Genomic DNA, 24,055 nt, shown 5'->3' on the forward strand with positions numbered 1-24,055 from the left:
AAACTTGCTTTTAGTTATACGATTTGCCTTCTTCTTTTAAATATGAGAAATTTAATTTTACACGTAAGAGATCTGTCTTTTACACATAAGAGATTTTAAAAAATTATTTTATCTATATCTATTCTTTCTATCTATATTATTATAAAAGCACGAATAATTTATGCTAAATGTTGAACGATTAAAATATCTCTGAAACATTGATTGACTTTTATGCCCTTAAATATTTGTATAATTTAAGGATCTAATTGTAAATTACCTAATGATGGAATTCTTTTTCGACTTAAACTACATATACACCAACCCTACAAAGTTAATTCTACTTGGATTAGAAAGTCATGTCCATAATTTTCTTTTAAAAAGAATTATTATTCATAATTACAAAAAAAATGTGGGAGAATAGGATATTTACGTAGCATATTGTAAAGTCAATACAAAATTCTTCCTCACGATGTATTGTATTTGAAAAAAGGACGAGTCTATATGCTTAATTTCCCTTCAGTACGACAATTCTAGAATGTAAGAATTTTGAGTTCTATTTGGAAAAGGGATTTTTTTTAAAATTAATTTAGGGATCTTAAATTTTTACAAATATGAAGGAAAAATTTAGTATTAAGCTCTAAAAATATTTATAAAATTTTAAGTTAAGTAAAAAAATCTTACAACCCTTTAAAATCTTAATTTATATTAGTTCATATAAAGTTAAAAACTAAATTAAGTTAGATATCTTATATAACTACTTTATGTTCCTAAATATTATGAGTTACTACATAATTCAAATAATTGAGTTAATTTTAAAATATTAATTAATAAAAAATCATTAAATAATAATTTTTAATATATAAAATCTAATTTAAAGGAAAAATATAGGGGAATTATTGTGCTTCTTAACCCTGTTTTCCGTGATACTCTCACATTAAACCCTATTGTTCCTTAAGGTAACGGAAAGCAAAACTGAATTCCTAAGGTGGAGAACAAAAGCAATAAAGAAAAGAAGAACATTTCAATGAATATCTTTCTTTTACATGACAATAAAGTGGTTCTAATAATGCAGATGAGACTTAAGTAAATTTATCATCTTTGTAAGTTAACACGATATCATTTTGAATTCAAGTGTTTTGTTTATGTAATACCATTAATTTCTAGATTCAAAATGATTCTCGTATTTTTATCACGTCAATTACTCTATAATGATCATTTCATCTTGAAAATAATTTATTGATAAATTTAGTTAGTTGTTCTTTCACATAAGAATTTTGACTAAAGATTTTACGTGCAACGCACGTACATAATGACTAGTATACTATATTAAAAGCATGAAGGCCCTTAGCGAAATATCGTTCGCCTTTTTTACCCTTTTAAATATAGAATTCACACTAGACAAAATAGACATTTGAGTATATTTCCTAATATTTAGGAATTGTCATTTATGTAGAAATCCCTAATATTTATGAATTTAATCTTTTCTTTATATAAATTTCATTTATGTAAATCCTTTCTTATATCAACTAGCTACGTACCACATCATAAAAATTAGTATAACTTTAACTTAAACTAGGACTCTTTAACGGTAGAGTTTACTTCTTGAAAGATTAGGTTCTCTTCTTTTTTTTTCCTTTCAGTATTTACTTATTTTAGGAACACAAATTGTTTCCTTCTTGGGGAATGAATATACTATGCCTCTCAATGACTACCTAAAGGAGTGATTATAGACAAATTGGTTTAAAATTAAAATTTCTGTATGAAACAAACGAAGGATCGAACAAAGAACATAAACATCAAAAGTTCAAACGGAAAATATTACTTTTGATGACTCTTCGAGGAAGATTGTTGCTTGCCATATACAATTAAATTGAGGGTTCTTTAATTTTCATCCATTTAATCTTTTCCGTTTTGGAATTTTGAGAACAAAGCATAATACGTTAGGTAAGTTTTTTCTTTTTTATGTTCTGTTTACCTTTTATTTCCGTTAATTATTTTAGCGTACCATTACTTAATAGTGGACAAAGTTGCACGTGTTTAATTATTGCTCAATGAGTAAACGGTAGATATTTAATATTATAATTTAATTATTTTTTAATATTAAAAGCGCGACTGCTCTTAGCGAAATGTCGTTCGCCTTTTTTACCTTTTAAAAACAATAGTCATTTAATTATTTAATAATAATTATTGAATTATTTTTTTAATATTTAGGAATTCCAAGTCAACTAAATTTTGTATATTAAATATTCCTTATTAGCTATATAATTTAACAAATTTATTTAAAAAAGTTAGTAACAATTTTAATTGCGTAAACCTTTTTTACATCCTTTAAGTAAAAATTTTGAGTATTTCAGTGACTAAAGTTTAGAGGACTCTCTATATGGAGAAGAAAAAGATTGAAACTGAGGTATAGGTTGATACGATAAATAATTGTACATATATTAATTAATGAGTATACATTTATAGATTAAACACAAAGTCCTAAATATTTTAGGTTAAAATTTCAATAAACTTTTCAACTCCTTTTTGGTCCTAAATATAGAGCTATAAGTCTCTCTAACTGGTCTAGCTTCTTTCATATATTTTTTTAATTTCAGTCTCTATTGTCATGATATATTATGTCATTTATCTACTAATTGGTGATTATATTGGCATAAATATTAATTTTCATAATTAGAATGTGCTTTGCTAAATTATCTAATTTGTGACAATCAATAAAAGTTTCGTATTACTTCAGTGTTGGAGCATGTTATGTCGCTCCTTAATCATTGGCATTCTTAAAGTGATGTGTAAGGAAGAAACGGCCACAAAAATCTTAAAATAATAAAAAGAATATAAGATAACGGACACTAAAGGTTTCAATATTTGCTATTTGCCGATATTTGTGACGCATAAAACTCTAATGGGTTGAATATTTTATTTTCTTGATTTTTTTGAATACATGTATATCAAAAAAGCGACAAAAAATGGAAAATAAAAGTATACTCAAGATTGTTGAAAAGAGAAATTAATGAGATATTTTAGCTGATAAAAAGAAGCTAGGCTATTATTATAAAAAAATATTTATCAGTGAAATAATTAAATTTTTATATATTTTAGCTGCTATTTATAGTGTTTATAACCCTATGATCATATTCTTTTTTGTTGTATTTTGAATAACTTATAATAGGATCTGTTGATAACAACAAGGCATATTTATTTTTGATGTTGCATCTCAATTTTTCAAAAGTGAGAACAACTTGGGCTAAGTGATTCGGTGGCAGAACACTTTATTTTTGCCGATTTCTCTTTCTCTCTCTCAATATTTTTTTGTAATGGATAATAGTTTGAGGTGCTACATATGAATAAAAAATTTCTCTAATTACTCCTGCCATTTTTGTTTCGATGGATAATTTTTTTTTTGGTTCTTTATATTTAGATTTCAGAAGGAATTTTTACAATTCTATGCCACGTAGGAAACTATATTACCATCAATGTTTAAGGTGATTTAATTACATCTAGTATATCTAATTACCAATTTTATACCATAAGGTATTTTAACTATACATTAATTGTACCTTATATCACTCCTAAATTAAAGGTACCGTATATTCTTCCATATCCCTCCCCCCCCCCCCACCCACGTATCACGACACACACACACACGATTCTAGCCATTTTTACCTCTGCTAAAACCAGAAAAACAAAGCTTCAAACCCACTGCTGAAACTTCTTATATAAATCCAGTCAAAATTGAAGTCAAATCTTCAATTTCGTTCATACACACTTTTAATTCCCCTTGAGCTTCAAAATTTCTCAATGAAGAAGAACAACACTTCAAAACACAACCCTAAAAAAGATGTAGAATCTGATGTACCTTCTTTCGATTTGGGTGTATTATCACCACATTCACCCCCAAAGCAAGGAAAATCTGCACATGCAATTGTAGATATGAAGTATAGTGTTTCTCCTCGTCAAATTAGGGCTGAAGCTAAAACTAAACAAAAACATGATTTCGATGTTGAAGAATCTTCGAGGCCAATCAAACAAGCGGATATGAAACGAAAAGGGATAGTTATAGATGATGATTTTGTAGAAGATGTGCCTATCAGTAAATCTGGAAAGAAAGCTAAGGTGGCTCCTAGTTCAAAAACTCCCAAAAAGAAGAAAATTTTAAAAAAAAACCCTGGTGTTAAAACTTCTCAAAATGTTCGAAAACACTCACTGGTGAAGGTAAGAATTTTTTTATTTCTTCAGTACTTATTTCGCCTGTTTTAGTTGGTAAACATCTACAACTCTGTGGTTTTTTTGATTTGTAGATTTTTGTAGATTTTTGTAGAAATGTTGTATATAAATTGCATATGTATCTATGTTTTTAAGCACTGAAATAATGTGAGATTATTTGTCTTAATTTTGTAGTTTAATTGTAGATTTGTATTACTTGTGAAAAAGAGGCAAGTATGGTCCCACAACAACACCAGATTTACTACAACAGATTGTGTTTTCAAGACTAGGATTGGTCAGATTTATGAAAAGTTCAAAAATTCTCCTCAAGAAAAGAAGTTTTCTTTAGTCAAACCCCAAGATGTTGTAGCAGAATATATATTGGGGTATAGACTACTCGTAAATGTTGCGTGGGATGAAGTTGATAATGTCATCATGCCCGTCAACATTGTAGAAAAATTTCACTCGGTGTTGGTTGTTTTTTACATTGCAGAAAGGTGTCTTTATGCGTATGATTCCATGGTTTCTTCACACAATCACCCTATTATTGAATCTTGTGTCGACAAATTTTCTATTATTATCCCTTTGTATTTGTCATGCACTGGGTTTTATGGGAAGCGGAAAGACATCAACTTCAAGAATACAAAAGCATACATTGAGAAAGTTGTTACCGACCCTTTTAACATTTAGTGGATAGTCGGAGAGATACCACAGCAAAAAAAAGGATCACTGTAACAAAAATCTTCTTTCTTTCTATACATTTAACCATTTTTTTCCTGATGGTTTGGTAAATATTGACATTTTATTATCTTTTTGCAGAGATTGTGATATATTTGTTGCCGCCTTTGCAGAGTATATTAATATTGGAGAATTATCAATTCCCCTAGAAGACCTTTCTGATATTGACCAACACCGTAGACGCTATGGAGCGCTACTTTGGGACTTGCTAGAAAGAAGCAGGAGCTTGGGGCAATTAGTAATAGTGAGGTGACAGGCAAATTAGCAAGGAGAAAAGGTGCACCAGCTTTGAATGAGAAAACACGAGTCCAGAGGAAGAAGAAGTAGTTGTAATCTTTTTGAATGGAACATGTAGTACAATTGTGTAGTTGATGCTAGTTTATAAGAAAGATGGTAGACAATTTTTTGAACATTTTAGTATGTTTTAATTGTAGCAGACTTGTGCTACAATTATAGTAGCCTTTGTTTTTTTTTTCCTTATCCAGTATTGTAGTTCAAATGGAAACATTATGTTGAGTTTACATTCACTTGTTGAATCTTTACAGTACTTGATCTTCATTATTTTTAGCATTTAAATCCTTTCCAACTGAAATTTTATACAGTTATTATGATCTACATTGTTTCCACCATAAAGCTTCTTTCTATTAGAATTTTAATCTATATATTATGTCAGCTGCAGATATTTGTAGTTTTTTTGTAGTTGTATTTGTAGATATTTTGTAGATTATTATAACAGTGAGTTTTGTTTCTTTTATATTTATTTTGTTGAATGTAAACAATACTTCATCTACAATATGGCTTGGTTTTTAACTACTTTCCTACATATTTATAATGTATATACTCTGTAAATTCCCGATAATGTATTTTTTTAGTAGTTTTATTGTAGATAAACTGCAAAAATACATTAGCAACTATGTAAAGGATTCCATATATAGTAAAAAAGTTATAGATTATATATATATAAAACATTCATAAACAAATCAATATATGAAAGTATTATCTCATTATAGAAACATCTAACTAACTACATTATGATCTTTAAGAAAATAACGATTACACATCAACATCTGCTATCCAGAACTAACCAACAATTTTTCATCAAATATTCGGTTAACTACATAGAATTTTATTTCATTTTGGGTGCATTCTTGCAAGATCTTTTGTTATGCCCTTCTCCTCCGCAGTTGCCGCATGAAACGTTGTACTTCTTCGAATTTATTTAATCATATGTTTTGTATCTTTCTTTCTGAGGTCTTCCTGGCTACTTTTTCCCTCATTTAGGTGGATTTACCACTTCTTCAGTTATATGTTGTGGCACATTCCATTTGCTTTCATCAGACAACGGATTTACTGGTATTTCATACGTACGCAAGAGGTTCGTCTTTGTATAATAAGGAGAACAATATTCTACTCATCCATTTGTCTTAAAGCAGCCAAAGCATGTGGACAAGGTAGTTCATCAAGTTGGAATTGCCCACAACTACATTTCTTGTTTTCAAGACAAACAATATAGCGCCTCACACCATCTATTACTGTATGGATGTAGTCTGTTGAATCCCTCACCTATGAGTACATTACAAACAAAAAAACAATTCATATATGGTTAAAATCAAGCTATATACAAAATATCTACAAAAAAAACTACATTGTGTTGTTTATGAATTTGATTCAATAAATAATCAGATCTTACTCTAAGCTTGTGCGACAATGTTCTATTGTCATCCAACTCTTTGTTGAATATGTATCCAAGGTATGTGAATGTACCCTTTACTTTCAATAATTTTTCTTTCGTCCAACGTTCAAGAAGGGTCCTCATATACTCTAATAGTTCTACTATCGGCAGCTCTCTTGCATATTTTGTTACAGCATTCAACGACTCTGCAATTTTTGATGTCATAGTCCAAGTTCTGTTCACCGTTGCATGTACTCGAGCCCATCTATGATATCCAATATCATATAAGTATGTTTTAACATGGGGGTCAATCTCTTCAATCTTTGACATCATTTCATTAAATTAATCAAGTGTGTATGACCGCGCCGTGGAAAAGTATAATTCACTTAGCTTAAGATGTGCCTTCTTGAATTTGCCTGTATATTTGTCCAAATATGACACATGCATGAATAATATGGCATGCTGGGATAAACAATAGATGTTGCCTTCAAGATACTCTCATTCTGATCCGAAACAACACACATGTTTTCTCTTTCACCATACACGAGCTTGAATTGCTCAAAAAATCACTTCCATGATGTGCCATTCTCTGAATCAACAACAGCATATGCCAATAGTAATATGGTACCTACATTATGTGTCAATAAGCAATTAATTGGCTGCAGTAAAAATGTAGAAGAAGACACACACACACACACACACACACACACACACACACACACACACACACACACACACACACATATATATATATACAAAATACAATTATTCTACAATATATCTACAATTAATCTGCAAGTACTAAAAAAATATACAAGCTACAATATTTCTACTAATAAAACTTCAGTACCTGCTGCATCCATTGTACTGGCTGTTAGCATTATTCCCCTATACGTTGACTTTAAAAAGGTCTCATCAACTACTGCAACTGGCCTACAATATTCCCAACCACTGATTGACGTACAAATCGCAACAAATACATACAAGAAACAGTCATAGTCTGTCTTCTTCAATTTAACTACAGACCCCGGATAGGTCTTCTCTAGAATATACAAGTAACTAGGCAATTTATTGTAGGAGTCAGCAGGGTGACCTCTCAAAAACTGTAAAGCCTTTTCCTTTGCTCTCCAGGCTTGCATGTAGGTTAGATTCACGCCGTGTTCAGACAACATGTCAAATTGAATGTATTTTGGGGTGTAAATTGTCTTAGGATCATAATATTTTGGAATAACCATGCTACCAACTACCATAGCAGTAGGTTTGCATTGTATGAATGTATTGTCCATTAAAGAGCATATGTGTTGTTTGTCTAAATTTCTGACCTTGAACATTGCAGAATCATTTATGCTAGTTGCCTTGAAGTGCCATGTACAGTTTTCACCAACACATATCAGCCAGTAGCTACAAAATAAATATATTTTAAACAATGGGTTAAAATTTAGATTAAAAAAAACTTGTTTTAGCTTAAACAATCACATTATACAATAATAAATACAATATAACTACAATTTAACTACAATTTTGCTAAACATTATCACAAGGAAAACTGAAGAAGTAAAAAATTCCAAATAAACTACAAAATTAAAAAAAAAATATTTGACTATTCATATGTTCATACCTTCTAGCACTAGATCTTTTAACCCTGAATTGGAACTTGCGCATGACAGAATAGTGTTTCATTGCAGTTGAAATTGTTTACTTGTCTTGGTATACTTGTCCTACTTCAATAGAACTTGGTGTACTATCTGTTATTATTATACTTTCATATTCCTCTATAACGGGAGATTTTAGCATATCAAGTAACGTTAGTATTCCAGATGAACCTGCATGAAAATAAATATAAATATTGTTATCACCAGTTTGTAGAAAATTCGTAGATAATTTATAGAAAGGTTGAAATTCAGTATTTCATATTAATTTTTCAATTTTTTTGTAGTTTTAATGTAGAATAAATGTAGAAATTTTGTAGATATTACAGAAATTCATACTGATATATGTCACACCTCCTTTTTCGCCCGCGCCACAAGGGCGCAGAAGGAGTTTTTCCAACTAAAGGACAATCGAAATGGGATTTGTTTATTTAGTTCAGAGTCGTCACTTGGGAGATTTATGGTGTCCCAAGTCACCGATTTAATCCCGAATCGAGGAAAAGAATGACTCTGTTAACAGTCCGCGAACCAGAAATCTAGATAAGGAATTCTGTTAACCTAGGAGAAGGTGTTAGGCATTCCCAAGTTCCGTGGTTCTAGCACGGTCGCTCCACTGTCATATTTGGCTTAAATATCTGGTTTTTATGTGATTATGAACTTATGTGCAAATTTTAACTTTTAGCCGCTTTTATTATTATAATTTTTTTTTTTTTTTTTTTTAAGAATGTGAACATCGTTTAAAACATGTCTTTGGATTGCGTCACATGAAATGCACCCGCAATCCGGAACACATTTTATTCAATGTTTTGGGATTTAGATTTGGGTCGCATGAAATGCACACCCGAGTTTAAGAAGGTAAGATTATTAGAATGCGTGCCTAAAACGACTAGCGCGTGGTTATTTTTGGAAAAAAGCCGTGAATTTCGCTAAGCGACCGATCCCGAGTTCTAAGTAATTAATACATACATTTGTGAGGGCCCCACAATCTACACGTTTTACAAGGCGAGGCTCATCTCATTTATTTTTTTAAATGGACAATCCTAAAATGACTATATTTTTCTATTAAAATTAGTCTCTAAAATAAATAAAGAAAATCCTAATTAATTAGGAGCTTTCAAAAAAAATTAAGAAAACGTAACATACTAATTGTTAGATTAAGACAAATATTAAGGGAAAGGAATTTTACTAAAAAAAAAGAATTCGAAATTATAAATAAAATAAAAAATTCGACAACTAATATTCAAAAGAAATCAAATATAGCTAGATTGAAGCTCGCATTGTTATATAAAAAAACTATTGGAATTAATTATTCACAACCATTTGAAACTAGATTTAACCATAATTACTAAAGCTTATTAGAAAGTTTATTAAACTTAAACATTATCTAGTCTTGTTTGGCCTTAACTAAATTTAGCTACCCATTCATGATTAACCTACTGTTGACCATATTAAAACCTTCATAGCTAGTGAACTTAATCAGTTTTGCCAAGCCGATTCACTAAAGACCAACTTATGTTATTTTCCTCTTATTCCAATTATTAAACAGTTTGACAGTAATGAGCATGCTTAAATATATACTACCTAATAATCAAGTTAAAGCAAAGTATTATTTAATACATCACTACAAGATGCCTAGTTATGCAAAGCGACAGAAATTTGCAGAATAATAATACATGAAATAGCCTAAATACAATTAGTAAAAGAAACAAAGAAAAAGCTAAATTAAAACTTCAAAGTTCCATTCTTCATATGTATTCATGCTTTCACATTTCAACTTACAATATGCCAAAGTTACAGTCGTGTACCTGGTATTGTCAATACAAGAAAAAGAAGGTCAGCAAAGTAGTATGTAACACAACAACATACAGCAGCAGAAAGCCCAACACAGTAGCTTCAACACCTCAATCCAGAAATCCCAGCAACACGGAGAAAACTAGTAAAAATGGAGAAGAAAAATAGTCCGGAAATCTCTCTTTGTTTTTTTCTTTCTAGCTTTGAACTCTCTATGGTGTTCTTCCGCTCTCAATATTTCAGAAAATTTGGTTCTATCTTTTTTACTCTCTCCAAAATGAATTTTGTCCCTGTATATCAAGTGTATCCAGAGTGTATATTAAGTGTATACCGCTCTCTCCGCTCTCTCCGCCCTCTCTTTTTTTCTTCTCTCTATCTAGTTTTTCCTCTTTTTTTTGAACCACCCTCATCCTAAATTTTCTCTTCTATTTATAGCAAAATTTTCGAAATTTTCAGATTTGTTTTTTTTATTATTTTATTATTTTTTTAATTAAAAGAAATCCCACTTACAAATTGCTTTTATTTTTTTAGAAAAAGAAATCCCACCTTTATTTACTTTTATTTTTAAAATTCCAACTTTAATTACTTTTATCTTATTTAAAATCCCACTTTTTATTTTTTTAAAAGAGAATCTCACTTTATTTAACTTTTCTTTAAAAAAACAAACCACTATCTTTTCTTTTTCTTTTAAAAATGCTACTTTCAATTACTTTAAATTTTTTAAATTTTCAGATACCTTTATATTTATTTTTTAATTCCAACCTTCTTTTACTTTTTAATTTTTTTTAAAATTTCCACAAAACTTTTTATTTTTTTAAATTTTCTACATTCTTTTACTTTTTTTAAAAGAGAATTCCACCTATTTTTACTTTTATATTTTTTTATTCAATACTTCCCTTTTTCTTATTTTTTAAATCATTCCCGAAATTATTATTTTTAAAAAAAATATTTTCGGATTTTTTATATAAAAAAAATAAAAAAATAAAAATAAATATTAATAGTGATAATTCACCTTTTAATTTTTTTGGTATTTTTATCCTATAATAAAAAGTGTATTAAAGCTAAAATAATAGTAGGTTAAAAACCCCTAAAATATTTACATAAAAGAAGTGATAAAAAATAAAATGTTGTCAAAAATTAGGTGTTCACAGCTGCTCCTCTTTGCTCGAAAACATGAAGAACTTTCGGGCAAAGATAAAGTGAACAATGCGACTAATTTTTGATCATATCGTTATTCAAAAGAGGAAGAAAATAAAAAAGGAAAGGTGCAACCGAGTTCTGGTTTTGGACAACCTACATATCCTTGGTTATAAGGGAATCAGGTCGCGTGTAGTTCAGAAAGTTTTGGTAGCTGGGATTACCATGGGATTGCGATGTTACTGTTACTGTTGTTGCATGCCACTGCTTTTCGATCTCCTTATTACACCATTGCTAGAAAGAAAACAAGAAGTTATACTAAGCTATGATCTATGAATTACAAGATTTATTCTCGAGCTTGGTCATGTGATTGTTGCTGCCTTGTTGCTTTGTGTTTCCTCTGGTATTTCTTTACTTCTAGCTCGACTTGTGGTCTTCCTTCTGATTTCTGCTGGGGATTTTTGTTGTAACCCTCTGCTTTACTGACTTCAAACTTCAATGTATTCCCATGTTCTGCAAGGGGTCTCCTGACTCCACCTTGACTTTTGAAAGATGACACAACCTCCATTCTCCAGGCGGGCTCCTGACTTCTTCAACAATCTTAGAATTTAATGCCCTCCATTCTCCAGGCGGGCTCCTGACTTTCATCAGCAACTTTGAAAATAAAATGCATTTGACAATGATTTATGAAAATATATATTTTCGCAATGTTTATACAAGCAGGACCACTCGGGTCGAAATATATTAAATGTCCTTTTGAGGAAGAATTAAATTCAATATCCTATTCGAGGGCGGATAGACCCATCATATCCTATTCGAGGTCGGATAAACCCATCATATCCTATTCGAGGGCGGATAGACCCATCATATCCTGTTCGAGGGCGGATAGACCCATCATATCCTGTTCGAGGGCGGATAGACCCATCATATCCTGTTTGAGGGCGGACAGACCCATCATATCCTATTCGAGGGCGGACAGACCCATCATATCCTATTCGAGAGAGGATGAACCCAAAATATCCTATTCGAGGGCGGATGAACCCAAAATATCCTATTCGAGGGCGGATGAACCCAAAATATCCTATTCGAGGGCGGATGAACCCAAAATATCCTATTCGAGGGCGGATGAACCCAAAATATCCTATTCGAGGGCGGATGAACCCAAAATATCCTATTCGAGGGCGGATGAACCCAAAAATATCCTATTCAAGGGCGGATGAAACCAAAATATCCTATTCGAGTGCGGATGAACCCAAAATATCCTATTCGAGGGCGGATGAACCCAAAAATATCCTATTCGAGGGCGGATGAACCCAAAATATCCTATTCGAGGGCGGATGAACCCAAAATATCCTATTCGAGGGCGGATGAACCCAAAATATCCTATTCGAGGGCGGATGAACCCAAAATATCCTATTCGAGGGCGGATAAACCCAAAATGTCCTATTCGAGGGCGGATGAACCCAAAATATCCTATTCGGGGGGTTGATGAACCCAAAATATCCTATTAGAGGGCGGATGAACCCAAAATATCCTATTAGAGGGCGGATGAACCCAAAATATCCTATTCGAGGGCGGATGAACCCAAAGTATCCTATTCGAGGGCGGATGAACCCAAAGTATCCTAGTCGAGGGCGGATGAACCCAAACTATCCTATTCGAGGGCGGATGAACCCAAAATATCCTATTCGAGGGCGGATGAACCCAAAATATCCTATTCGAGGGCGGATGAACCCAAAATATCCTATTCGAGGGCGGATGAACCCAAAATATCCTATTCGAGGGCGGATGAACCCAAAATATCCTATTCGAGGGCGGATGAACCCAAAAATATCCTATTCGAGGGCGGATGAACCCAAAATATCCTATTCGAGGGCGGATGAACCCAAAATATCCTATTCGAGGGCGGATGAACCCAAAATATCCTATTCGAGGGCGGATGAACCCAAAATGTCCTATTCGAGGGCGGATGAACCCAAAATGTCCTATTCGAGGGCGGATGAACCCAAAATATCCTATTCGAGGGCGGATGAACCCAAAATATCCTATTCGAGGGCGGATGAACCCAAAATATCCTATTCGAGGGCGGATGAACCCAAAATATCCTATTCGAGGGCGGATGAACCCAAAATATCCTATTCGAGGGCGGATGAACCCAAAATATACTATTCGAGGGCGGATGAACCCAAAATATCCTATTCGAGGGCGGATGAACCCAAAATATCCTATTCGAGGGCGGATGAACCCAAAATATCCTATTCGAGGGCGGATGAACCCAAAAATATCCTATTCGAGGGCGGATGAACCCAAAATATCCTATTCGAGGGCGGATGAACCCAAAATATCCTATTCGAGGGCGGATGAACCCAAAATATCCTATTCGAGGGCGGATGAACCCAAAATATCCTATTCGAGGGCGGATGAACCCAAAATATCCTATTCGAGGGCGGATGAACCCAAAAATATCCTATTCGAGGGCGGATAGACCCATCTTCAAAACTTGAAATTTAAAGAGTGAACTGTATACCTCTATTATACGGGCGGGCTCTCGACTTCAAAACTTGAAATTGTCTTACCTCCGACTGTTTTTCTTAAAATCGTGTTGTCTTACTATCTCTTAAAACTTGAATTGATTTCCTCGTTCCTCCGAGAAATTTTTTGACAATGGCAGAAAATTTTCTGCCCCAGTTTTGGTGCTTTTCCTTGTGGCATGTTTTTTCGCCATTAATAAGATTTCCTTTCCCTTCTTCAAATCAAAGAAAATTTGTTAGTTTTAAAACATGGTGAGTGGTCGTGACACTCATGCTGGGGATAGTCTTTCCCTTTCTCCCTTCCCCGCTCTATGTTTCATTACGCTATCAAAATTTGCTGGGGATTATTTTGCTGGGGATGAATTTTCCTTTTCTTCCTTCCCCACTCTGTGTTATCCGACCCTCTTGGAACTTGGTCGAAAATCTGTCGGGGATGCTCCTATATCTCGATGATCTGCTGGGGGCCCTCTTGGAATTAGGTCCACAATTTTCTCAACTGTTGTTTTCCTGTTTTTCTCCAACTTCCCTTGGAAATTTGGTCCTCTTGGGATCTAGACCCATTCATCATTTGGTCTTGCGACCAACTTCTTTTCGCTTTATCACCTTATCTTTGGCCTGTCCTATTCGCATTTTGCTTTGCATCATTTTGGCAACTGGTAGTAAGCTCTGAAAATCCTTTTCAAAAGCAAACTGCTGGGGAGGTAAAGTCTTTAAACCAAGAAATGAAAAAGTGATGATTTCAAAAAAAAATAGAAAAAGAAGAAGTCTTTCTGAACAAATGCTGGGGAAAAGGAAAGAAAAGAACTTATCTGAATGATATAACCGATCCCAACGATCATGTCGCGCATTCCAGATTAATCAACCCAGTCTATTTGTATCAATCAACCTTTCAGATGGCCTCATGTTGCTGGGGATAAACAGGCACTTACCTCGGATCCTTTCCGCCAATCTTGTCTTGTCGCCTCATAGTGCCCTTTGAGGGGTTTTCACTAATAAGACTCTCTCGTTTCTCTCAACTCCCGTCGTCTTATGGTGCCTGTGAAGGTTTTCACCAATAAGACTCTCTCATTTTATTTTATTTTTCAGCTGGGGATTGGAGTGCTGCCGATATGACTCTCTCTGCTGGGGATTCTTTTCGACTATCAATTTATTTCCAGCTTATGATCTTCTTCTCTGTTGGGGATCAGAGTGTTATTCCCGACTTCCGTTTGCATGACTTGGCACTTCTCGGATACTGATCGGGAGGTCTTTTTGGACATCAATAGGGATTTTTGTGTGGGGTTAAAAGAAAAGGCTATCAAAAATTCAAAAATAACTTTGATGGGTGAAATATTACAACTCTTGGAATCAAACTTTCTTTCCAAAATTACAAACATAAACTTTTGCCCCAGTTTTTCTTGCTTGGGGATTTTTTTTTGTTACACTATGACCGAGTCGTGAGGCGCCTACGTATCCTTCTTTGAGGAATCAGGTCAAACGTAGTTCCCAATTCCTTTGTTTGTTTTTTTTTACTTTTCTTTTGTCTTTATTATCATTATTTTTTTTCTTCTATTTTTCATTTATTTTCATTACTGATTCCAAAAAGAGGGGTATGAAAGAATAAATAAGGCTCAAAAGGGGAAGCAACGGTTAAAGTGTTTGGATAGAAGAAAGAATTGCCTCCGTCATTTCATTCTCCGATAAATGCTAAGTACAAACAAACAACAATTACAATTACAAGAAATCATACATAATATCTCTTAACTACGTCATAACTGATAGCCATGTCGACGCATTTCCCTTCGATATCTGTTAAACATAAAGCGTCATTGGGCTTGATCTGTTCAGATTGCGATAATCAACACACACCTAGATTTTTTCTCTTTTTTTTTTGCACTAGCACCACATTAGCCAACCAATCAGGATATCGAGCGACCCGAATAACCTTAGTATTCAGCTGTTTAGTTACTTCTTCCTTAATCTTCACACTCATGTCGGTTTTGAACTTCCTCAGTTTTTCTTGACGGGAGGAAATGTCGGGTCAGTGGGCAATTTGTGAACCACTAGATTGGTGCTTAAACCCGGCATGTCGTCGTATGACCATGCAAAACGTTTTTGAATTCAATAAGTGCTTTGATTAGTTCTTCCCTGATGTTTGGTTCAATGTGGACACTTATCTTAGCTTCCCTGATATCATCTGTATCCTCTAGATTGACGGCTTCCGTGTCATTTGAGTTGGGCTTTTTTTTTTCTTTTTTTTTCAAATTGGCTCAACTCTCTGTTAATTTCTTCTAAGGCTTCATCCTCATCGTATTCCGACTTATCATCACAATCTTGTACTATAAGTTCGAAATCAGATTGATTTTTTTAGACTAGGTTGAAGATCCGCCGTGCATGTCATGTCATTAGAACCAGTATAAAGAGAACTGTTCAGAAGAGAAAAAGAAGAAGAAAAATTAAAACAAAATAAGGAATGAAGAAAAAAACTTTCACTTTATTAAAATACGGGATAGCAAGGTTTCACACTTTGGCGAGCACAAAAAGAAATCTGGATTACAACCCTGGAATAATCCAGACAACAAGAAAGAAAATCAGAGCCCACTACCAAGACTCCCTTCGTATAGGAAGAGGAGTAGCCATTTGATTGTTGATTTTTGCTTTCATCCCTACAAACTGTACATTTGCCCCACTGGACCCTTTTGCCAACACCATAACTGGCTTGTCATCTGCCTTTTCCAACTATACCACCGCTTTTCCACTGGTCGACTTTTCTTTTAAACCGGCACGGATCATCATCACTGTTTGTGAGGGTTTCTTTAGCTCCCCTCCTCGTGCACTAGCTTGATCATGTGGGTTTCATGGTGTGCCGGCAACGGGTTCTGATTGATGTTGGGTACCTCTGGTGTCTGAACCTCAATCTTGTTAGTGTCAATAAGATTTTGCACTGCATGTTTCAACTTCCAACACTTCTCGGTATCATGTTCGGGAGTCCCCGAACAATACTCACAGCTTACCGAGTGGTCCATATTTTTGGGAAGGGGATTTGGCAATCTGGGCTCAACAGGACTCAACAAGCCTAACTGCCTTAATTTGTGGAACAAGGCAGTATAGGTTTCTCCCAACTCAGTGAATGTTCTCTGTATTCTTTCATTTCTGAAAGCCTGATTTCCCCGGAAACCTTCCCCTGAAGGGTTCATGTAGGCCCTTGGCGGCGGATAGGTGTTTTGTGTAGGTGGGTATGTGTTTTGGGGAGCTGGTGCGCGCCATTGCGGGCGAGCTGGAGGCTGAGCGTATGTCTGGGCATGGTGTACGGAGAAGTGTGGTTCTTGTGGCGGGTAGTAAGGTTGTGGAGGGTAATTTGGAGTGTGAGGGTAGTTTGGGTGATGGGTTCTGGGTTGGTATCGAAGGGAAGGACCTCTCGATCTGGACCAGTTGCCTGCCTCTATTGTCGCGACCTCTTCTCTCTTTTTCTTTCCAAGCGCACCTCCCGTGCCGCTCTGAATGGCCTGAGTCATTGCCTTGATTGCCGAGTAACTCAGGATCTTATTGGACTTAAGTCCCTCTTCTATCATAACTCCCATTTTCACTACTTCATTGAATGAGTCACCAAGTGACCAAAGTACGTTGGCTCTAGAGTTTGCAGAAAATAGTCCACCATTTCGTTTTCCCTCATTGGAGGATCAACTCTGGCTGCCTGTTCTCTCCACCGGAACCCAAATTCCGGAAGCTCTCCCCGGGCTTCTTCTCAAACTTTAGCAACGTGAGACGGTCAGGGACTATCTCAAGGTTGTACTGGAAGTGTCCGGCGAAAGCCTGTGCTAGATCGTCCCAGGTGTACCACCTGCTCGGATCATGTCTTGTATATCATTCCAGTGCTGACCCACTTAGGCTTTGGCCAAAGTAAGCTATCAGCAGCTCGTCTTTGCCACCATCTCCCCTCATCTTGCTACAAAAACCTCGTAGATGTGCCACAGGATCGTCATGCCCTTCGTATAAATCTAACTTGGGCATCTTGAACCCTGCCGGCAATTGCACGTCAGGGAAAGGGCATAGATCCTTGTAGGCCACGCTGACCTGGTGGCCTAACCCGTGCATATTCCTGAAGGATTGATCCAGGCTTTTGACCTTTTGAATCACCTCCTCATGTTCTGTGTTCTTAACCGGTTTCTCAGCTTTCTCTGGGATCCCAAATTGGGGTGTATATGTGTATGGCTCAGGAGCTTTACAAGTGGGTTCAGGAGGAAAATATTGGGTGTTGTGAATTTGGAACAGTGGTTCACTTGACGATCTTTGCAATGTGGCTGGGGGAGGTGCCACAAAGACAGGAACATTTGGTAGTGAAGGGTTCTGATTGGGTGGCGGAGCTTGGGGATCATAGGCATCTCTCCCCTGATAGTAGTGGTGGCTTGGGAAGCTTGTTGAAGGGCCGGGGGAAGGGTATTCTGGCGTGTGTCCCGGTGGGGAAGTATGAGTGACAACTGGTTCGGGCCCCTTTTGCACCTTAGCCATGGCTAGCTGCATTTCATTCATTTCCAATCTCATTTTTTCCATATTGGCCATTGCCTCCTTCAGCATCTGATGTGCTGTCCTTTCCGACTCAACACTATTTTCTGAGTCAGTCATGCTTTCTGGTATAGGCCCTTTTGATCTTGTTTGATAATGGTATGGTACCAGTATGCTTTAACAACTAACTGTTTGGAATTGGACAAACAACAAACTTGTTAGCGTTAGAGTTTTAACAGATATTGCAATTGCACGTTGGGGGATACAATGTTCTTAGGCAGTTAACCATTTCTAACATGTTTTTGCTCCTACCGCATGCATCCTCCCGGCTTGTTTTATTTGTGCCTTTTTCAAGTGTTTCGGAAACCCTCCATTCCATCTTTCTCTCTCTCTCTCTCTCTCTCTCTCTCTCTCTCTCTCTCTCTCTTTCTTTTATTCACTTTCTTTTTTAGCGGTGGTCGAACCTTATGTAGATTGCCTACGTATCATGTCCCCGCATGAATCAGACCTTGCGTAGTTCGGACCAATAAAAGATAAATAATACTAAAACATTTTTTTGGAATTTTCAATTTTCATAATAAAACAAACTTGATTACAAAAGTTTAAAAACTGACCATACTAACAGACTTTGACAAAAGACAACAAACGGTCTCGAAAATCAAATAACCCGCATACTCTAATCAAAGAATTACAAACTCAAAAACAAACAGCCAGATTCCTTCCCCTATATGCCAATTTTAACCAAATGGTTGTTTTTCAGACGTGGCCCCTTCTCAATTTCACATGAATTTTAAGGCCGGGAAGGATTATTTTACGACCTTTCACAAACTTGTTCATTCTTTTATGAAAATAGCCCTTCGACAACTGAAAGATACTCTAAGGCTATCTCGGAAAGAACGGTTTAAGACATCACCGAAGCCGGGCCGGCTTATTTTAACTAAAAACCAAACGGTATTCACTTGACCACTGACTATTTTCTTGTTTTTCAAATAATAAAAGACCTGGTTTTGCAAACACGACCTTTCAGCACTTCGGAGACGAAGATTTTAAGGTTGTGCGGGATAACTGGTCACAACCCAAAAGAATGACCAAAGATGGTCGTTTATGCAAAGTCAGCCTTCCGACGTCCCTTTCGAGAATATTCGGCTATTTTTGACAAAACGGCGTGACCCAACTTTTTTGACTCTTTTCTTGTTTGTTTTTTTTCAAATTAGAATAAAAGACTCGGTATTGCAAACACAGCCTTTCAGCGCCTCAGGGACGAAGATTTTAAGGCTGTGAGGGTCAAAAATCAAAACATAAACAAAGGTGGCTATTTATGCAAAATCAACCTTCCGGCGTCCCGTTTGGGAACATTTGGCTAATTTTGACAAAACGGCGTGATCTTCTTGTTTTTTTTTCAAATTAGAATAAAAGACCCGGTATTGCAAACACGACCTTTCAGCGCCTCGGGGACGAAGAATTTAAGGCTGTATGGATAACTGGTCAAAATTCTAAAAGAATGACCAAATGTGGCCGTTTATGCAAAGTCAGCCTTCCGGCGTCCCTTTTGGGGACACTTGGCTATATTTGACATGAGCGGCATTACCCGACTTATTTATAACAAAAATTCGACTTTTTTGGCTATTTTTGCAAATGAGAGGTTGGACATCACCCGACTTATTTATGACAAAAAAATTAAAATTTGACATGTTTTTTCGTGTGTGGTTATTTTAGCAAAAAGGGGAGGTTGGACCCGATTAGGGCTGCCTACGTATCTCACATCCGGTGAGAATCAAACCAGCGTAGTTCGCCCTATATAAACTAAACTTTGTAAACAATACTCCTTTCTTTTCCAATATAAAAAATTCTTTTTCAAAATTTCGGTAGGGTTTTGACACTACTTAGACATTGGTTTTATTTAAAAAAAATAAGTAGTTATCTCCCTACACTCCTATATATATTTTTTTCTTTTTTTTTTCTTCAAGATTCCTGATTTCAGAAGCCGGTCAGCATGCAGATCTGAAGCAAATATATGCACAAAACAAACAGGATGCAGCAGGATGGTCTTTTTCATTTCAGGTTGCTTGTCCTAGACGGACCCAACCCCTGTGTTGAGTCCCCTAAGTCAGATGCAACATGATGCAAATAACGTTCCTACTAGGGATCCGGCATGAAGTCAAGTTATTCTAGGTTCATAACCTGGGTATTTGTTCTAGACTATGTACCCGAGCGGACAACTCGAGTCGAGGAGGGGGCTACGTACCGAGGACCCGCGAGATCGTCCGACTTTGTAACTTGTCCGGCCTCTTTCTTATTTCAGGTATTGACACTAACAGAATAGGGAGTCTTGACCAGCAAGCTCCTCCCCAGAGGTAAGAAGAGAAGGGTTTCGGCACAGTTTATATACAGTTCAGATAATATCAAAGCGGTAAAAGCAGCATTTAGCACATTAAGCCCAAACATGTAACAAAATTAGATAAAGCCAAATATAACAATTTATCTAAGCTCGAATTCTGAACCCTGAACCAGAGATTCTGGGTTATCCCCAACAGAGTCGCCAGAGCTGTCACACCTCCTTTTTCGCCCGTGCCGCAAGGGCGCAGAGGGAGTTTTTCCAATTAAAGGACAATCGAAATGGGATTTGTTTATTTAGTTCAGAGTCTCCACTTGGGAGATTTATGGTTTCCCAAGTCACCGATTTAATCCCGAATCGAGGAAAAGAATGACTTTGTTAACAGTCCGCGAACCAGAAATCCGGATAAGGAATTCTGTTAACCTGGGAGAAGGTGTTAGGCATTCCCAAGTTCCGTGGTTCTAGCACGGACGCTCCACTGTCTTATTTGGCTTAAATATCTGGTTTTTATGCGATTATGAACTTATGTGCAAATTTTAACTTTTAGCCGCTTTTATTATTATTATTATTATTATTATTATTATTATTATTATTATTATTATTATTATTATTTATTTTTAGAAAAAATGTGAACATCGTAAAAAACATGTCTTTGGATTGCGTCACATGAAATGCACCCGCAATCCAGAACATATTTTATTCAATGTTTTGGGATTTGGATTAGGGTCGCATGAAATGCACACCCGAGTTTAAGAAGGTAAGATTATTAGAATGAGGGCCTAAAACGACTAGCGCGTGGTTATTTTTGGAAAAAGCCGTGAATTTCGCTAAGCGGCCGATCCTGAGTTCTAAGTAATTAATACATACATTTGTGAGGGCCCCGCAATCTACATGTTTTACGAGGCGAGGCTCATCTCATTTATTTTTTTAAATGGACAATCCTAAAATGACTATATTTTTCTATTAAAATTAGTCTCTAAAATAAATAAATAAAATCCTAATTAATTAGGAGCTTTCAAAAAAAATTAAGAAAACGTAACATAGTAATTGCTAGATTAAGACAAATATTAATGGAAAGGAATTTTACTAAAAAAAAAAAAGAATTCGAAATTATAAATAAAATAAGAAATTCGACAACTAATATTCAAAAGAAATCAAATATAGCTAGATTGAAGCTCACATTGTTATATAAAAAAAACTATTGGAATTAATTATTCACAACCATTTGAAACTAGATTTAACAATAATTACTAAAGCTTATTAGAAAGTTTATTAAACTTAAACATTATCTAGTCTTGTTTGGCCTTAACTAAATTTAGCTACCCATTCATATTATCGATCCGGTTAGTGGGTTTTGAGTTTCACTTTTGTCCGTATTTTGTTTTTTGATATTCTCGAATCTAAAATCAGTAAATGTTTGATTTTTGTTTTGTTCGTGTTCATTGTTTTGTTAATTTTTCGGTTTGTTCATGTGAAATTGTTAGTTTAATGTCGTTAGATTCAAATTGAAATTTAATTAATTATTTCTTCAGTTTGTTTCATGTGTTGTTATGTATTTTTTTCAGAAATTGTTAATGTTGGTTAAATCATGTGAATCCGTCATGTTTGTTGTTTAATATAGATTTAATGCATGTTTATTCTTTGTTTGAAGTTCGTCCTTAATCCAGTAATTTAATGTGAGTTTTGTTTTGGTTTTTGATTTGTTGATTTAGTCATGTATTTTTGTTGTTGATGTTGTTATCTCTTTGCTCATTCATTTTTTGTCTAAGTTAACCAGGATTGATTCCCAATATGGTTAACTTATTTCCATTAATTTGAAGCTGTATGATTCAATTTGTGTTCATGAGATTTGTTTGAATTTGTTTAGAAATTGGTCATATTTGCTATATTTTGGTTGGAATTGATTAGGTGAATTGGTTATAGCTGATGGGGTAGTTTGGTAAATTGCAGTACGTTCAGGGGTAAAATGGTAATTGCAGTAAGGTCGGAGGAATAATGTAATTGTTTATGTTAACCATGAGGGACAAGATGTAATGAGGTGGGTTGATATAATTGTTTAATATAATGGGGGACAAGATATAATGTAGTGGGGGAGAATAATGTAATAGTTTATGTTAAGCATGAGGGACAAGATATAATGGGTTGGGGTTGATATATTTATTTAATGTAGTGGGGGACAAAACATGTGGGGATGGGGTACAAGGGTTTAAAATAAAGAAAACATTAAGTAACGGGGACAAAACATGCAATTGGGGAAATATTTGGGGTTGGGGATTCAAGACAAGAGTCTTGTTATAAATAAAGTCATTTGACACATTTTAAAGGGACTAAGACTAGAGAGAAAAAACTTAGACTGAACTTGAAAGATTTTTGAGGATTATTTTGAGAGAGGAAGACATTCCGAAAATCTCAAGAGTGTTAGAGAGTTTAAAAAAAGAAAACAAAAACAAAGGGAGAAGCGAGTTTAATTTCGGGTTTAATACACGCGTGATTCATCTTCTTTCCTTGCTTTCCCAAATACCAGGTACACAAACTGATACACTGGTTCATTTTGTAACCCACTCGAGGCATGAATGCAAAAAATGAGAAAGATTTAAAGTTGTAATTTAACGTAGTCTTTTCTTTCTTTTACTGTCTGTATGTAGAATGTTCTATGCGTTGCCATGTAAACTCTTTAAGCAACTCACTTTCGAAACTTAACTATAGTAACTCGAAAGTGTGTAAATAAAGTAGGACCTTATCTTCATTTATTTTAGAAAATGAAAAATAGAAAATGTAGTCATGCTAAGATTATCCTTTTAAAAATGATGAGACGAGCCTCGCCAAATAAAAAATGCAAATTGCGGGGCCCTCAATAATTGGTCATAATAAATACTTAGAATTTGGGATAGACTGTTTAGTGAATGTCACTGCCTTCCCCAAAGATAATAACGCGTTAGACTCTTTAGGCGCGACTTAACTAAATTACATTCTTAAATTCGGGTGCGCATTTATGTGACCCAAATTCAAATCTCGACGGAGTCGGAATGTATTGACAACCACGGGTGCATTGATCGTGACGTGGTTCGAGATGCATTTTCACGACGTTGCAATTCTATAAAAAATAATAATAATAAAAGCGGCTTAAACTTAATAAAAGCACATAAGTAATAACATGTATTAAATCAGATATTTAGCCATTATAACAATTTAAGCGACCGTGCTAGAACCACGGGATTCGAGGGTGCCTAGCACCTTCCCTCGGGTCAACAAAATTCCTTACTTAGAATTTCTGGTTCACAGACTTCATTTGGAATGTCAAATATTTTCCTCGATTTGGGATTCAAGATAAACCGGTGACTTGGGACACTAAAAGCCAAACCTTTCCCAATTGGCGACTCTTAATTAAATAAATAATCCCATTTCGAATATTGTCACTTAAATTGGAAAAACTCCCTCGCGCATTTATCCTTCGGGGTAGGCGCGCAAAAAGGAGGTGTGACAGCTCTAGCGACTCTGCTGGGGATTTGAACCCAGAACGTTAGTTCAGGGTTCAGAA

At 35.1% G+C, this 24,055-nt stretch overlaps 2 protein-coding genes across 2 annotated transcripts; both read right to left on the bottom strand.

Annotated features, from left to right (window-relative positions):
* Positions 1–6,327: 6,327 nt before the first annotated feature.
* Positions 6,328–6,922, bottom strand: LOC104213495 (uncharacterized). The gene is made up of 2 exons (XM_009763015.1): positions 6,611–6,922; positions 6,328–6,483 (listed from the first exon to the last, which is right to left on the bottom strand). Exons 1-2 carry the CDS (start codon positions 6,920–6,922, stop codon positions 6,328–6,330), a joined length of 468 nt encoding a protein of 155 aa, XP_009761317.1.
* Positions 6,923–7,158: 236 nt separating this feature from the next.
* LOC138884612 (uncharacterized) lies at positions 7,159–8,272 on the bottom strand. Its single transcript, XM_070165640.1, has 3 exons — positions 8,211–8,272; positions 7,443–7,993; positions 7,159–7,220 (listed from the first exon to the last, which is right to left on the bottom strand). Exons 1-3 carry the CDS (start codon positions 8,270–8,272, stop codon positions 7,159–7,161), a joined length of 675 nt encoding a protein of 224 aa, XP_070021741.1.
* Between the last annotated feature and the right edge of the window lie 15,783 nt (positions 8,273–24,055).

Source organism: Nicotiana sylvestris, chromosome 2 (assembly GCF_000393655.2).
Source record: "Nicotiana sylvestris chromosome 2, ASM39365v2, whole genome shotgun sequence".
In the NCBI taxonomy this organism is placed as follows: Eukaryota; Viridiplantae; Streptophyta; class Magnoliopsida; order Solanales; family Solanaceae; genus Nicotiana; species Nicotiana sylvestris.

What these genes read in the sequence shown, in the direction of transcription:
- LOC104213495 (XM_009763015.1), bottom strand. Translation starts at nt 6,922, where the DNA reads ATGTCAAAGATTGAAGAGATTGACCCCCATGTTAAAACATACTTATAT. An exon ending in CATTGTCGCACAAGCTTAGA is followed by an intron (nt 6,484 to 6,610) that starts GTAAGATCTGAT and finishes ATGTACTCATAG; the next exon opens with GTGAGGGATTCAACAGACTA.
- LOC138884612 (XM_070165640.1), bottom strand. Translation starts at nt 8,272, where the DNA reads ATGAAACACTATTCTGTCATGCGCAAGTTCCAATTCAGGGTTAAAAGA. An exon ending in AAAAGATCTAGTGCTAGAAG is followed by an intron (nt 7,994 to 8,210) that starts GTATGAACATAT and finishes TTTATTTTGTAG; the next exon opens with CTACTGGCTGATATGTGTTG. An exon ending in CAGTACAATGGATGCAGCAG is followed by an intron (nt 7,221 to 7,442) that starts GTACTGAAGTTT and finishes CACATAATGTAG; the next exon opens with GTACCATATTACTATTGGCA.